The sequence below is a fragment of the Hibiscus syriacus genome, unplaced genomic scaffold (assembly GCF_006381635.1).
Source record: "Hibiscus syriacus cultivar Baekdansim isolate YM2019G1 unplaced genomic scaffold, ASM638163v2 tig00111402_pilon, whole genome shotgun sequence".
NCBI classification, from domain to species: domain Eukaryota; kingdom Viridiplantae; phylum Streptophyta; class Magnoliopsida; order Malvales; family Malvaceae; genus Hibiscus; species Hibiscus syriacus.
The window spans coordinates 6,522,060-6,538,381 of record NW_024063082.1 but is presented as its reverse complement, the minus strand read 5'-3'; the positions used below and the strand labels follow the sequence as shown (position 1 = coordinate 6,538,381).

The following is a 16,322-nucleotide window of genomic DNA, read 5'->3' as shown; positions in this document are numbered from 1 at the left end:
AGATAAACAATACGAGCGAACTCAGTTGCTCAAAGGACAAATAGAAGAAGAAGAAATGAAAAGTGGAGTAGAATATCAAAAAACCATTAATTACAGTAACGAGTAGCAAACTCTATTTCCCATTGCATTGAGGGACTGTATACCCTAAACCCAATAAATAAAAGACTACCTAAATGCACAAATTGATGCATGACATCACACAACTCCTATTACATACAACCAAAAAGAACGTTCCCATGTTTTACTCGGAGCAAGAAGGTAGCTGTTTTGCGAATATGCTAAAATCACCCAAGCAAACAATGCATGGAAAGCTATTGCAAACGCATCAACCAATACCACCATAACCCCTTACTGCATAATATGAAGATGGGCCGTGTGGTTTAACCCCAAGCCAGCCCGGTACCCTTGACACCCACACCTGACCAGACTCTAACATGACAACATGTCGACCACAAACCCAACTGTTCTTCCATAATCTCCACAAGGCCTTCAATACAAAACCAGATAAAATTTCTGAAATATAATCAAATAAGAATACGAGCATGTATCTATTGCAGGGTTTTAAATAGCATTCGTGATCATGTTTTCAATCGCGTCACGTTTATCACGGTTACAGACATAACGGATGTCATTGCAGATATCACGATCGTGAATTTTTTTAAATGTCGCACAACTTACCCTAAAATGACTAAATTAAATATAATTAAAATAAATTATAAAATTTAAATTACTGAAATTAAAACTAAATTAAATAAAAATTAAAATTTACATTTTAAACTAAAGATTAAATTATAAATTCTAAAAGTAGAAGGGATATCAAATTAATATATCATTTAAATTTATATTTTAAAAATTATTAAAATAATAATAATAAATCACCCCTCCCCCTCCCCGACTTTCTACCTTCCCTTCCCCACCTTTCTGTTTTTGTTTTGGAATCACGGTCGTAACGTTATCGGCACAATCATCCGTTTCTTGTTAAATTGTGGACGCAATCGACCGAGATTAGTGTGAATCCGTGACCCACCACAAAAACCATGAAAATCGGTTTCGGACGGTGGCGTGACTGCGATATCACGGCCGCTATCACGTTTTCAAAACGCTATTTGATACCCTGATCTATAGTATCAAGAAAAACGTAATATGCTTCTGCTAGAAAAAATGAAAAATACATGCGAACAGAAGCACGGCATACCTTTAGCTGACATTGAATCCCCCAGAAGGGACAGGAAGATCACCACCAAACTGAAAACCTGTTTGAGAAGCATCACCTTGTGGTTTCATATCCTCCTCCTCTTCCAACCAATACGTCTCAAGAATTTTCACAGCCTTTTCATATATCTCAGTATTATCATGAGACAGTAAATTCTCGATATTCTCTAAGCCCTCGGCATCATCAATCATTTGTGCATAGAGATTAACGCCTCCGGTACTGCCAAGGTTCTTGTCAGCTTCTCCTACCTTCAAAATGTTTTCAAGCCCTTCAAGACAAACCGTAACAATCCTTGGATCATGGCAGTTAAGAAGATCACACAATGGCTTGATACAACCTTGACTTACAAGGAACCCGAAATACATGAACAAGCCCGGATGAGAATTAGTTTATCCTCAATAACCAGCCACGGTATGATTCCACACAACTAAGATAGGAAACAATTTTCATACTTGATCTGCTCAGGAGTCCCACCAGATGTAGCATTTGAAATGGCCCATGCAGCTTCCTTCTTAATATCAAATTCAGCATTTTGAAGCAAATGAACCAGTGGAACAATAATATTAGCTTCAATCACAGCCTGTAAAACACATACAATTATACATCCTTGGATGGTATAAATAAAATAAAACGATGTCTGAGGCTCAAAATTGAATAATTAGGAAATATCAATGCAAGAGAAAAAAAGTACAGGAGCAGACAACATTTAGACCAAAAATTAATTAACCCATAGGAATATCAACGCAAGAAGAAAAAAGTGATATGAGTCCAACTGTTACCTGTATTTGTTCCTTGTTTCCAGCTGTGATATTGGAGACTGTCCAACAAGCCTCCTTCTTGATGCTCTTTTTAAAATTATTTTCCAAGAGGCTCAAAAGGCGTGGCAATGCTTGATGCTCGATAATACACTGTGTGTCAACAAGATTTGTCCATAACGACCAAAGACAAATTGGTTACAAACTATATAAAAGATAACATTCAAAATGTAAACACAAAAATCTTGCATTTGACTACAATTTAGGAGGGGGCATTCATGTGGTTTGAGTGAGGATATTATTGTTAAATGAAAAAAAAAGACAAAGTGGCTAATACCTGGGTTTGCGCATCATCTCTAGTGACAATATTTCCAACTGTGCGAAGAGCGGGAATCAGCACTGAAGGAGATGGATGCCTGTTTGAGCCACAGGATTTTAGATTTAGGTCAGGCAAACTAATCAGAAATATAAATACTTTTGAGAATAAATGAAGAGCAAATAATCTTAAGTTCTTAACTCACATCAAGAGTTCTATCAAACGCCCACACACACCAGCTTCGATAACAGCTTGAATTTTGTCATTTGTACCATCAGAAAGATATGAGAGAGCCCATCATGCATCAGTTAATACTTCATCATCATTTGAATGGATAAGATGAGCCAAAGCAGGAAGTGCAGGTTTAACCTTAACAAAACATAAAGGATAATTAGTAAAATGATAATTAATTCAACACCAGCAGTGAGTTGCCACATGATATCCAGCTAGACAATAATACTCTATATTCATAAGCCATCTAACTCTCTGGTCTAGTTTTAGCAATGTGCGATATCTCGCTCTCTGGTTTAGGTTAGCAATGTATTGTGATGTACAATTTCTTGATCCAACAAACAACCCACCATCTCGGATTTCAAAGACAGACAAAGTAACTTTAAAATTGTAAATCAATAACACTGAAAACAACCAAGCTTGCCAGTTTCCTCTTATCAAAAAAAAAAAAGAATCAACAGTTTCCAACAAAACAAAGGGGGACAGGGTCAAACCTGATCAAAGGGCGGTTGGGGTTTCCCCCTGCAAAAATTTGAGAGGGTCCATGTAGCATTTCTCAGCATAGAGAGTTTAGCATGCTCATTCAACAGGGCCAACAAAGGAAGCAGAGCGCCATGGCTAAGGACAAGATCACGACATCTAGGAGAATCACTAGCCACATTTCCCAATGCCCAGACAGCCTGAATGTTCAAAATGAAAAGAGAAAATAAGATTTTAAAAAATTTCCTACTAGCTTTTGTTAAGTAAAATTTCTCACTTCCTAATTCAGTCAATAACCAAAATTATACTAAATTCCCTTAACATGGATACCTGCTCACGAACATCATCACTTGGGGAACCAAGTAACTTCACAAAAATGGGAATAGCCCCATGATCAATTACCACCTTTGTGTTCTCCGATGTTCCAGAAGCAATATTAGTGAGGGCCCAGGCTGCCTCAAACTACAGAAATATTAAATTAATAAACCTTAATATATCTAGTAATATGAAATAATGAGATAATGTTGAAGCTGATAGAAAATCCAACCTGAAGCTGTGGAAAGTCCTCTCTCAAAAGGAACTCAACAAAGCGAGGAACAACTCCAGCTTGTATTACTTCCTCAATAGGCGGGCTATGTTCTGGGATAAATAATAAAAGATATTGAGGCATGTAATTTAATTGTTATATGACTATTAAACAAAATTTATTGCCGTTCTTACCAATTGAAAGCAATTTCCTAAACTGAGTAGTTGCCTCAAGCTGCAGGTTATTATCATCAGACCAGACACCAGCAACCATGGCAGGTAGATATTCCAACTGCAATCAAAGATTGAACATGGTCAGAACAAGTCAATGCTCAGTCAATACATAGATAGCCAAATCATCATACCATGCAAATAATTAGCAAGTGCAGTACAACATAAAAGGTGGAAAAAGAATCTATTGACAATATTCTCAATCAAAACAAAGCCCAAAACAATAATTATTAATTCGTCAATACAGTAAAAAAAACAAATATACGATCAAACAAAATTAAAACAAATAAAAATAGACCTTTTTCACAACAGCAGAGGAGTGAAGGGAAGCAGGCATAGGCTGAGCTTGGAGTCCTTCACGTCTCTTTTTCTGCAAACTCTCCTCACAGCGATTTTTTCTAATCTCCACCATGTTATCCTCCCTCCTCCGCCTCCCTTCCTCGGCATCGACTGCTACCTTATACCTATTTCTCCGAACTTCAGTTTTCGCGTTCGGCCTGAACGACATGACTTCAAAAATTACTAAAAACAAAAATGAAAACGGTCGAACAAAAACCCTAGAAAACTCTCTTTTCCAAAGATTTTGATTAATTTCAGATGGTACCAAACGGGAGACTTTATATGATTTATGGTCTGGATTGCATCCTAATTACCTTATTGCAATTAAATTAAAAAAAAATCTGAAACTATTAATTTATTTTATTTAAAATAAGATTTATTGCAATTAATAGAAAAACAAATAAGAATTTGATTTTTTTATTGAAAGATTAGATATTTAAATACTGTAGGACAACAGAAGTGAACTTGTTTACAAGCGGATATTTAACGTTAAATGTAATTTTATTTTAGAATTAATAGAAAACAAATAAGATTTATTGAATTTGTTAGAAATAAAATCCGTTATAAAATAACATTTAAATAAAATTAACTCTTCTCTCTAATTGTATATGTTGTCAAATTAATTACATTTAACGTCTTAATAACTTAAATATTATAAATCAATAATATTAATAATTAAAATAATATTTTTATAATTTAATAATTAAAAAATAATAAATATGACATAGGTTACCCCTACCTATAATTTATTCGGGCGATGGGTCCTTAATATTTTTAATCCTTCTTTAATAAAAATAATTTATTTAATGGTTTTATATTGGTATGTACGTACATGGTGCATATTGAAATCATAGTATACGATATTTATTGCGGATTTATCCTTTAGTTGTATTTTAATGTCGAACAAAATAGTTGCAATAATTACATTATCTTATTTTCTGATTTTGAATTGGACAAATAATTTTTAAGTTTTATTTCGTTTATTATCGGGAGTCAATTCGGAATGTGAAAAATTCAAATACAAAATAACTTTTATAAATTAATATTTGATATATGAATAATCTTTTTAAAATAATATTTTTTCGATTTCAATTTAAGTTCAATGTCTAAATTAATAAGATAATAATTTTTCGGAATACCCTTATATAAATTTAAGGTCCATTCAATTTTATAAATTAATAATTCTATAAAATTAGAAATATAACTAAGACAACTTAGTAAAATATGATTTTATTGTTGTTTACTTCTTCTTAAAATATAAATCTAATTACATTTCATGTCTAACTTTCCTTATTGTATCCAAAAGTTTAACTGTTGTGTGTGTTCTATATTGGACTTTAACTGGCTTTTAAATAAAAATTTTCATCAATTCACTATTACAAATCTTTTTAGATGCATGTGGTGTAATCCCTCCTATATTCATATAGTGCTTTACGTATTTGATCCGTCAAAGTTGAGTTTTGGACACCTTCTAGACGTGAAACCATGGTTGGTTGGTTTGGACCTGGATTGACTAATTACGAATGTTTGAAGTTGTTTATATAATGGTTGATTTCCTAACCATACATGAAATTGCATTAAGTTTGAACTAGTATTACATACTACAATGAACTTTATTTTTTTATTAATATATATTATATTTAAGTAGTCACATCGTACATGAACATCATTTGATTAGTCCATACAATATAATATTCTATTCATGAATAATAATGTAGGTTCATTTAATTAAAAAAAATCTTTTTATATTAATAAATTATTAATTTATAAATTAATTAATATATTTTTAAATTAATAAAATTATGCGGTGTCGGTATTATTAATTTATAATGGTTAATGGCGTCCATGCAATGCAAGTTGCAAAGATGATCAACTTTTGTAATCCACCCAATAGTCGTTTATGCGTACAAAAACTAAATAAATAAAGCAAAACAGAGACGAAAACACACCACCAAGAATATCTCCTTTTTTTTTTCTTTTAACATCATATGAACCAAGAACCTTCTCCTCTCAACTCACCACCGACGATCTCCCCCTCCCATCAATATGAGGCTCCCGTTCATTCAGTTACCATTATTATTTAAGGATAAATATATGCTTTTGGTCCTTAGAATTGAATTTAAGATTTATTTTGACACTTGAATTTTTGTTTTTCTAGTTTAGTAAATAAACTTGAAGTTTAAATTTAAAGTTGATATTCGAACATTTTTATTCAAGTGTATATTTTGAAGTTGAAATTTTAGTTTAAATTAGGATATAAACTTATTTTTATGATCCAAATAAATAATTCATCAAAAGTCATGTTTAACTACATAATTAAATTAAAAAATTGATTTAAAATTCAAAATAAAAATTCATACTTATTTTAAAAAATACATCATAGAGTTAAATACTAAATCATATTAAATCTTAAAATTACGTTAGATATAAAAATTATCATTATTTCCACGTTCAACAATTATGATCAATTGATTTCAACGATTAAAGTAGTTACTATTTTTTATTGAGATCTTGAATTTAATAATTAAAAAAATTATAAATAGATACTAATTTATAATTATTTTATACTAATAAAAAAGGTTACGAACAAAAGGGACTTTTTGTTGACATTAAACGTTAATTTTTTAAAATTAAAAATGAGAGATTTTATTAAAATCCATAAAATAAGTGACAACATTTTTGCAAGTTGCACAAAGGTTCTTAACTTTGCTCCTAACTAGCCAATCCCCCAATTCCGTAATGAAATAAATTAGCCCTGTATTTTAAGTTATTATGATAAATAGGGGGTGTAGAGCTAGTCATCGGCGAGAACAGCTCCGTTTCGCTGCATTACCTTTAGATGAAGTGACACGTGCTCTCTTCGTCTCCGTTGGATCATTGTTAACGTCGAAGCTCCTGCCATCTCCGCCAACTATATCGGCGAACATCCTTTGCAAATCCTCAAAACTGTCCTCCTAAGGTAAAAAGAGTACAAAAATCTATTGTATAATATTAATGCATTGTCATTTAAACCATAATTACTTATTTAGCCTTCTGATAATTAGAATCTCACGAGCAAACCTCATCTTTCACATTGATCATCATCGAGATCATCTCTTGCATAAAATCACAGAAGTCCTGCTCGCAAATCTTACAAAATTTAGGGGCTAAAATGGAAATAACACAAAAGAAGGTTTTCCATACGAAATTTAATGAATAAATAAAGACTCGAAGAATTGATATTGCAGTTGCAATGACATTTTCACTGAGCATGACGAAAGATCCGACACCGTTTTATATGCATTTATAACTAAATAAATAACTTCTAAAAGAATGAAAGAAGACAAATGAGATATTTTTACGTACTTCATCATCTTCTTCTATGGGATTGTAGAGACCGGCGTCATACATTGATCTCTTAGATTCGTCGGAGAGAACTGAGAAAAGATAATAGAAAATTTAAGGAATAAATAATTACACCATCAGGATTCAACGGCAATAAGGTAAAAGGGATCTAATACTGTTAGCAGAATAAGCTTCTTGGATCTGCTGAAACCGGCTTTTGGCTTCGCCGGCGACGACCGGATTTCTGGCGTATTTGTCCGGATGCCATTTCTTCAGAATTTTGAACATTATGCAAGTTATTTTTTATTTTTTTAGAATGAACATCTTAACCAAAACTAGAAAGATTGCAAAAGCAAAAAATGAAATGAAATGAAAGCGAGAAGTTTCTAATTACCAGAGCGAGCTTACGATAAGCAATGCGGATATCAGAGAAGGAGGCGTTCTTACGAATCCCAAGAACGGAGTAATAACAAGATCCTCCGTGGGATCCTCCCTCCCGATCCATCTCTGCCGTCCAAAATCCTCTATCTATACTTCCTCACTCTCTCTCTTACTCTCTTCAAGCAAACAAAACTACAAAAAGGAGAAGCATCAGTTTTTTTGCAGTCACTGTTGATTTTTATTTTTCCAGAGGGGGGAGGGGATGCTTGGGGAGAGAAAATATCTTGCGGAACTGTGGGATATATGAAGAAGGAACCTTCGGGAGATGCCGGCCTGATTAGTGATTAGTAGTCCTCCGAGCTACATATTTTATTGGCGGGGTTTCTAATGCCGCTGCTGTTCGTTTCAAATTACATGGTTGTCACCGAAATCCAAAAAGAAAAAAAATACTTGATAAAAGAATTGTCTAAACTGTACATATTTTATTATTTAGGTGTTTAATTTTTTTTTGATCAATTTAGAAATATAGTGTTTCAAATATTATAATTTAGGTACTTCAACCATTACCTACAATAAAAAAAAATCCATCAATCATTCAGAAGTCTTTATACATTTTTACATAATTTCTTTTTTTTTTAAAAATTAAAATTTTATTATTTTTAAAAAAACTCAAAATATTTTTAAAACTAAAAAAAAGTCTTAAAATCCTTAATCTCAAAACATCTACCCACCCGTTGATCCTCTATTACCGTTGTCGCCTCCACCAGTCGCATACCCACCCGTCGTTGGTCTTCAATTGTAGCTTAAAACCCTGAAATCTTTAAACTCAATACTTCAAATCTAAACTCTAAATCTCAATACATATCCATCTCAATCGACATGTGAATGGTCAGAGAGTGATTGACGAGTGAGTGATCGACATGTGAATTAGTGGTCGCCTACGAGTGAATTGAAAGTCTTGGAGTATTTTCTGAAAAATATGAAAAGTTGATTTTCTTTTTAAATTTTATGAATTATATATATTTTTAAACAAATAAAGGAAATAAAAAAGCAGATCACATGTCAAATACTGATTGGTTGATTTATTTTTAACGATTTTTTAACGGTCGTTACGTCGTAAGCACCTAAATGATAATATTGGAAACGTTAGACACCTAAATTGACAAAAAATGTTTAGACACCTAAATGATAAAAGGGGTATAGTTTGGACACTTACTTTTATATTTTTTAAAAACTAAACAATCTTTTTTTATCTACATTATTTTTTATTAAAATAAAAATTTAAATTATTATTTATAGTACTTTAAACATTTAAATTATTTTTTAACATATAATATCTTGTTGGTTGAATTTTTTTATTAAATAACGACAACATTTAAAATAATTACAAAATAATAATGTAAACATTCATTTAATAAAAAATAATTCATATATTAAAAAAATAATTTAAGTTTTTTTTTACTTTTAATTAAAAGAAAAACTAATGTTTTTGGACGAAAAGGGCATATAAATATTGATTTAATTATTACAGGTTCTCTTTCATAAAATCATAAGTGAAATAACAAAAAAAATGTGTTGAAGATTTTTTAAATATTATAACTCATAAACTGATTTTAATATTAAAGAAAAATTACATTTTAAAAGATTTAATATTCAAGTAATTATGCCTGTTTAGTATTCATATGTTGTTAATAAACTAAAAAACTATCTATTCAAGATACTACTTCGTAATTACATAAATTATTAAAAAAAATACTCTTTCAAATTAAATTTTTGTTGTTATTTTATTTAGATAAGTGATAAGCATTGATAGATCCATTTATTGTTTACGGTGGACACCCATATTTTTTGTTAATTATATTTATTTAATGGACTCACCTCGTACAAATTTTTTATGTTATTAATCAGTGACATATTCAAAAATTAAAAAATTAGAGTCCACAATTTTAATACATTTATTCTAAAAAATATTAAGTATATAATTTTTTATTCTCTTAATATATTAAATTATTTTTTATATTTTTTTAAATAATAGAATGTACATACTCCGTAAGGGTTAGTGCATCTACAAATCAAATAAAGAAGTAGGGAAAGTGAAAAAAATATCCAAAGTAAGTAAACATGAAATGCTGACTGTGAGGTTCGAACTCACGCGCATTTAAATGCAGCAGATCTTAAGTCTGCCCCCTTAACCTCTCGGGCAAATCAGCTGATGGGTTTTTAATTTTATTATAATATTTAATACTATGTAAGTCCAATTCCATAAAGCAGAAGTGTACGTATGTTACTTTGGGCTCTTTTGAAATTTGAATCATTCCTTAGGCCTCAAAGCACATGCCTTCTTTCTTCGGGCATCACTTCGATCAATTTCTTCCTTCAAAACTTTGGAAATTGGAATATTTAAATAGAAAGAAAATAATCTCAATCATAAATTGAGAAAAGGAAAATAAAATCTCTCATGAACCTTTTTGTAGGGATGCATTGAAGATAATTGATCGTTATCTCTACAAATTTTAAATTTTTATATAATTTACTACCTTTTTATATTTTCAATTAAAAATACGTTTCAATTTAAAAAGTTTAATAAATTCACTCCATAACATTAAAATTTTACAATCGTCCATCTCTGTTTGCAGGCATCGATAATTTTTAGGGTTAATTCATTCCTTTTTGAGCCGTCAAAGAGCCTGCTGTTTTAGGGCAGGATTCGCCCTCTTCCACAGTCTCCACCAATTCCCAAAACCTTTCTCTCAAATCCCTTTAGAATTTCAATAAGCTTATTCGAACTCATAACGTCCCACCTCTCCACACTCGCTATTGAATTACGTGAAAGGGTTGAATTTTGTTTGTATTTAAAGCTTGGCCATGTTACATTGACTTGACGGAATTTCGGGGATGAAGAAACTGAACGAGCCTCGAATACGAGGGAGTATGCTAGGAATGTAGTTATAGAATCTGGATCGATCGAGAAATTTAAAATTTATTTATTTGAAGCAGCACGAATCCTTTGATCTTGGTAGAGAAATAATTGTTATTATTCCTTAAGGTATCAGGTTTGAGCATCGATAATACAGGAGTATGAGTGATAAATATCAAATGATTAAGTCTTATATTATTTTATATTTATCTCCGATTAATAATAAAAAAATTTATTTGAAGGAATATTCTTTTTTAAAATCAAAATAAAAAATTCGGTGAAGAAAAAGAAAGGTACATCACAGTAGACATTTAGTTTTATCAGACAAGCAAAAGCGAAAGATACAAAGATTTCAGAAAATCCAAAAGAAACTAGTTGGTGCGTTTATCTTTATCCATTTAGAATCTTTTCTCTTTTCTGTTAGATCATATTGCAAGATTTTATTTTTTTAATATAGAGAATGTTTGGCTCGCGGGAAATGAAAGAAAACAGAAGAAATTATTTCTTGCTCTTATTGATGCAATTATTAGTCTAATTCTGAATCATTTGATATTTTTTCGTACATTTTCTCTTTGAAAACTTCCAAAGCTAATGACTTTGAGTTATTTTGTTCAAGCTCTTCATGGTTTGACTTTTGAAATTATCAAATTAATTATCATTTGCTTTGGTTTTTTGGTATGATTAAGCCAATGTTTGTTCAATTGTTTTGTAGAATATATGGTTTTATACTTTCCTATTTGCATGTTGATAAAATGGAGGGGAAAATAGAAAGAAAAAAAGTTGAAAAGGAATAAACATGTCATTAAACGCTTGCTTGAGTTGTTTGTTTTCCTGGATTCTGAACTGGATTTTGTATTTGATTTTTAGGATTAGTCATTCATATGAATTTAGCATTTGAAAAAGCTAAAATTACAGAATGGTACAAAACATATGTGATTATATGCGGTGTTCAAGCTAATGCTTCGTTTTTTTTTAATCTCACTTCAGTAGCATTGGCTGTGCCTTTTTGAAATGGGATTTGAGGAAAAAGCTACAAAGCTGCAAGATGACGAGAGGAAAGCTTGTGAAACGAAAACAATTTGCCTGCATGCTTTTATGGATCTAACCTATGTTGCTCCAGTAGTATTCTTATACCTTCTTAAAGAATGTTATGTTCATGGTAAAGTTTTCCTAATTTTCCTTCTTTTCACCGCTAATCTTATCATTCACTGGGAAAATGTTTCCCTGCCTTGTTTACTGTGTTGCAAGAAATTAGTTATAATGCAGTGGCTTTCCCTGCCTTTTTCTTGTCTGTTCTCATTCCCTGGAATGATTTGACAGGAAGCTTGAAGGCAACTAAAAAGTTCCGAGCTCTCTAACAAGTCCACCAAGTTTTAAGTAATTCTAACCAACCAGGACCAGCAACTTTTGTTGCTCATTGTCTCTATATCCTGCCTATTTTTGGATCATATTGTGAAGGCTTCGGTCATTTGATCGTATCTTCTTTTCATCGTTTTCTAAAGACTGAAGAGGCTGCTGGAGACTATTTGGAAGCAAAATCTTTAGCTGCACAGTTATTTCTTGATATTGTTGAGGGTTCTATTGACCATGACGAGATGATTGCTGTGAAGATACTCGAAGTGTTTGATGTCAGATTTACAGATATTGAGAAAGTTGCATCACAATCAAAGGCCAAGAATGACCGTAGGTTTCACAGTGTAAAGACATTTGTTGAGCAGTATATATTTGGATTGATAGAATCACATTCCTATACGGCAGCAGTGAATCTGTTGGAACATTTCTCTATCAATCAATCTGGGCAATCTTTTCTTCTCAAAATGATAGAAAACAAAGAATTCAGAGCAGCAGAGAAGTGGGCAACGTTTATGGGGCAACCAATGGTGTCCATACTCGTCCAGGAGTATGTTGTCAGGAACAAGCTAAAATTTGCTTATTTGATTGTAAAGAACAATCTCCAGCAAGAATTCCCAGATGTGCATCACAAATACAAAAGGTACCTGCAAATATCTTACTCCCCATACTGGCAACATGCTCTGCCCGCCTCGGATCCCAGAAACGACTTGGAGTAGAGGTGTTAAAAACATTAAATATGATACTATATTTTACCATTTTGTAGTGCACTAAAAAAGTTGGCAGAAAAAGCATGTTGGGATGCTGGTAAGTATACTTTTAAATGGATGATATCATTTTCAAAAGTCTATTTAATATGAAATGGAGCTTTGTAGTTTTTGCCAACTCATTTGTTTTTCTCAAATTTCTCATATACTTGTATGTTTCTATTCGTTGTTGATTTTGAATACTTGCTATGGATGTTAACAAATTTAATTTCTGGGTGTTAGGTTTATCTGGCCATGGAAGTTGGATACTTTGAGAAGGTTGATGAACTGTGTGATCGTTACTCCCTTGAAGGTTTTCCAAAAGCACAAGGTATCATTACTAAGAGGCCTTGTTTTTGGAAATAAAGGAACATGATACATAGAGCATGGATGTGTACCAAAACTTATAACCACCAATACCAACTCTAGTGCTTGGTGTTTATTCAGGCTTGGTGCCCGACGTGTAGATGTAAATAGATTTTCTAGGCTTCTTTGATGATTATGTGAAAGGCAGAGTCTCATGCTTCTAGTTATTCCCTTGTTCAGGACATTAATCAAGTTTTCTGCCTCATCGCTTTTTAAATCTTAGTGAATAGAAGCCATAGTTTGGGTGGACGAACTTAATGGTCTTGGTGAGGCTACATGCCACATTGAGGGATCCAAAGTTGTGGGCCTTGACAGTGAATGGAAACCCAATTATGTAAAAGGTATCAAACCAAACAAGGTAAGCATGGTATCATCTTCTTCCATTTCCTATGGTTTATGATCTCTCTTGATTGATATAGGCCTGGTCCTCGGAACATTTTTTGCTTAGAAACAAATTTGAAATGAATGTCAATCCTCTCTTTTATAAGTTAGTTCATTGTGAATTAGCGACAAGCTTGTATTGGATTGCATTGCCAAACCATAAGTGACTTGTTTGCATTTTTTGTTTATCAATTATGACTTATGATGACTGATCGAATTGTCCTTAAATAATTAATCCAGATTGCCATGTATCAGGTTTCTATCATGCAAATAGCTTCAGATACGAAGGTTTTCATATTTGACTTGATAAAATTATACAAGGATGTGCTTGCTGCTCTAGACAACTGCCTAACTCGCTTCTTGCAGTCCCCAAGAATTCTAAAACTTGGTATGAGAATCTGTCTTTTTCTGAAGAGGGAAATCTTCTCCTGGTACATGGATCCTTCTTTTCTAGTTATCTTGTTTGATATATCGAAACTATCTTGATACACACACACGAAAGTTTGCATTCTTGATTGTATGGTTTAAAAAGGAAGGCTGCCTATCTTAAACTAAAGCATCTCATGGTTATTGTAACAATACCCAGTTGGCTTTTTAACATGCTACACATGTTGTAGGTTATAGTTTTCAATGTGATGTAAAGCAACTAGCTCAATCATATGGAGATTTAAAGTGCTATAATATGCTATTGGACATCCAAAATATGTTCAAAGATCCCCGAGGTGGCCTCTCCAGTCTTGCATAGGTAAGCTAAACATGAAATTTGAGTTTATGCTTCCTGTCCTCTCAAATTCCATTTCAAATACAACTCTGTTTCTTTTTATCTTTTATTTCCCACAAATTTAATGGTTCACAACAATTCCTCCCACTCAGAAAATATTGGGAGCTGGCTTAAATAAAACAAGACGGAATAGCAACTGGGAACAAAGACCATTGACCGAGAATCAGGTATATATCCATGACTGTTCCATAAACTTTCATATTTGCAGCTTACATAAAGCAAGAAGGTATTGCAACTGTATTTACATTTTCTCTTGCATTTTTGTTCAGCTTGAGTATGCTGCTCTAGATGCTGCTGTTCTTATTCAAATATTCTACCATGTACGAGACCATTCCCATACTGCTAATGCATTAGACAGGCATGACAAAATCGAGTGGAAATCTCATATTGTAAGTACATGGTGACGCTCCTATGTTTAACCGCCGGTTAATGCCATCCGAGTCTTATTTTAGGATTATTTTGCAGGTTTCTCACATGGATAATCCAAAAAAGTCCAAAAGGGAATCAAGCCTTAGAAATAAACCGGAAGTCGAGAACCATGAACCATGAGCCATGAGAGTTTTTGTTTTCACACCAATCACATTACGACAAGGTCATAAATTGTTTCTATTTTAAGGTAATACCAATTTCTTGAGTTTACGACTGCGACATAGAGAAAAGTCTATATTAACTCGATTCTCAACCGGTTGATCTGCTAGGTAGCCCCACAGTACTGTGAACTTAAGTTCTGCCCGTACCATATTTTCCTTTTTATACATATATGCTGAAAGTCATATTTTGTAAATATGGTACAAATCTCAGGACTTCCTTTGTAGTTTAAGGCATGAATGTTTGTGTACACTGCAGCTAGGGTTTATACTGTATAAGGGTTTCTTGTGACAAGTCGAAATTGCAGGTATTGACATTTGAATCCCATACTTGTCGAATAATTTGAGAAATAGCACATGCAATTGATGTGATACATTTTCCTCTTCAATTAGGAGAAAGATTGTGATATGATTTGATAATGACAAGCTAACAACCCAATAATGTAATCATGGAACCTATAAGGCCTTTGCTTAAGATTGTAAAAAATAAAAATCATCTTCAACTATTTTGCTCACTCCCTTTTTCTTATGTAATTACGGATTATTATCAGACAGAAATAGGGGACTTTTCTTAAAGCAATTACAGCGTTAAATTTGCAATGTGACATGTAGGGTGAGTATTTAATTGAGTATGTGAGAAAGAAATGAATTAGTCCACGTTATGAGTATTATTTTATTATTTAATTTTTTTTTTCAAGTTGAGTTGAATCGAATATATTTATTTGGATTTTCATTTAAATTTAAGTGTAGTTATTTATAATGTTATACAATTGATTTGTTCAAATTACACAACTCTCTCTAATTATTATATATTCATATTTTTTACATGTGTAAATTTTGTAATGTTATTTAATAAATAATATATATTCTGAAATTAAATAATATATTTATGATATTATTTTTTAAAATCTTAATGAGGATAAAGCACTGTTGAGAGTATAAAAGAATCAAATAATTTATGGAAATAAAGAATTTTGAAGGAATTATAGTTAAATAATAAAATTTAATGAAATGCAAAGTTAAGAGGTTAAATTATAAAAGGATGGATTTTTTTCTTCAAAAAGAAGATTTGAAATTACATAGATATTTTTCGGTAGTTAAGAGACTAAATTATAAAAAGAAAATTTGGAAGCATGTGATTTTAATTTGGTAAAATTATATTTAAAATTTAAAATCTTGTAGAATCATAAATGTTCAAGTGTTAGTAAAATTTGATAAATATTGTTTTTGAATTGATTTTTTTTAATATATATATTTCTAGTGTGCTTATTATTGTCTTCCAAAATGATATTAATTGATTTTTTTTTGTGTTGAAGAAGTTTGTTGACACCTACATTCTTATTGGTTTGTTAAAGCAAGTCAAGATGATTTCAAAATTTCAATAAATTTTCATAAAATA

At 31.8% G+C, this 16,322-nt stretch overlaps 1 protein-coding gene, 1 non-coding gene and 2 pseudogenes across 2 annotated transcripts; 1 reads left to right on the top strand and 3 right to left on the bottom strand.

Moving 5' to 3' along the window:
- Nucleotides 1-212: 212 nt before the first annotated feature.
- On the bottom strand, nt 213-4,334 carry LOC120161585 (annotated as a pseudogene).
- A 2,532-nt stretch (nt 4,335-6,866) lies between these two features.
- On the bottom strand, nt 6,867-7,990 carry LOC120161791 (dnaJ homolog subfamily B member 3-like). Its single transcript, XM_039172002.1, has 5 exons — nt 7,809-7,990; nt 7,591-7,684; nt 7,436-7,506; nt 7,151-7,207; nt 6,867-7,044 (listed from the first exon to the last, which is right to left on the bottom strand). Exons 1-5 carry the CDS (start codon nt 7,917-7,919, stop codon nt 6,889-6,891), a joined length of 489 nt encoding a protein of 162 aa, XP_039027933.1. The 5' UTR covers nt 7,920-7,990; the 3' UTR covers nt 6,867-6,888.
- Nucleotides 7,991-9,922: 1,932 nt separating this feature from the next.
- Nucleotides 9,923-10,005, bottom strand: TRNAL-UAA. The gene has a single exon. It is a non-coding gene; the product is annotated as a tRNA-Leu (tRNA).
- A 1,186-nt stretch (nt 10,006-11,191) lies between these two features.
- On the top strand, nt 11,192-15,241 carry LOC120161789 (annotated as a pseudogene).
- The last annotated feature ends 1,081 nt before the right edge of the window (nt 15,242-16,322 follow it).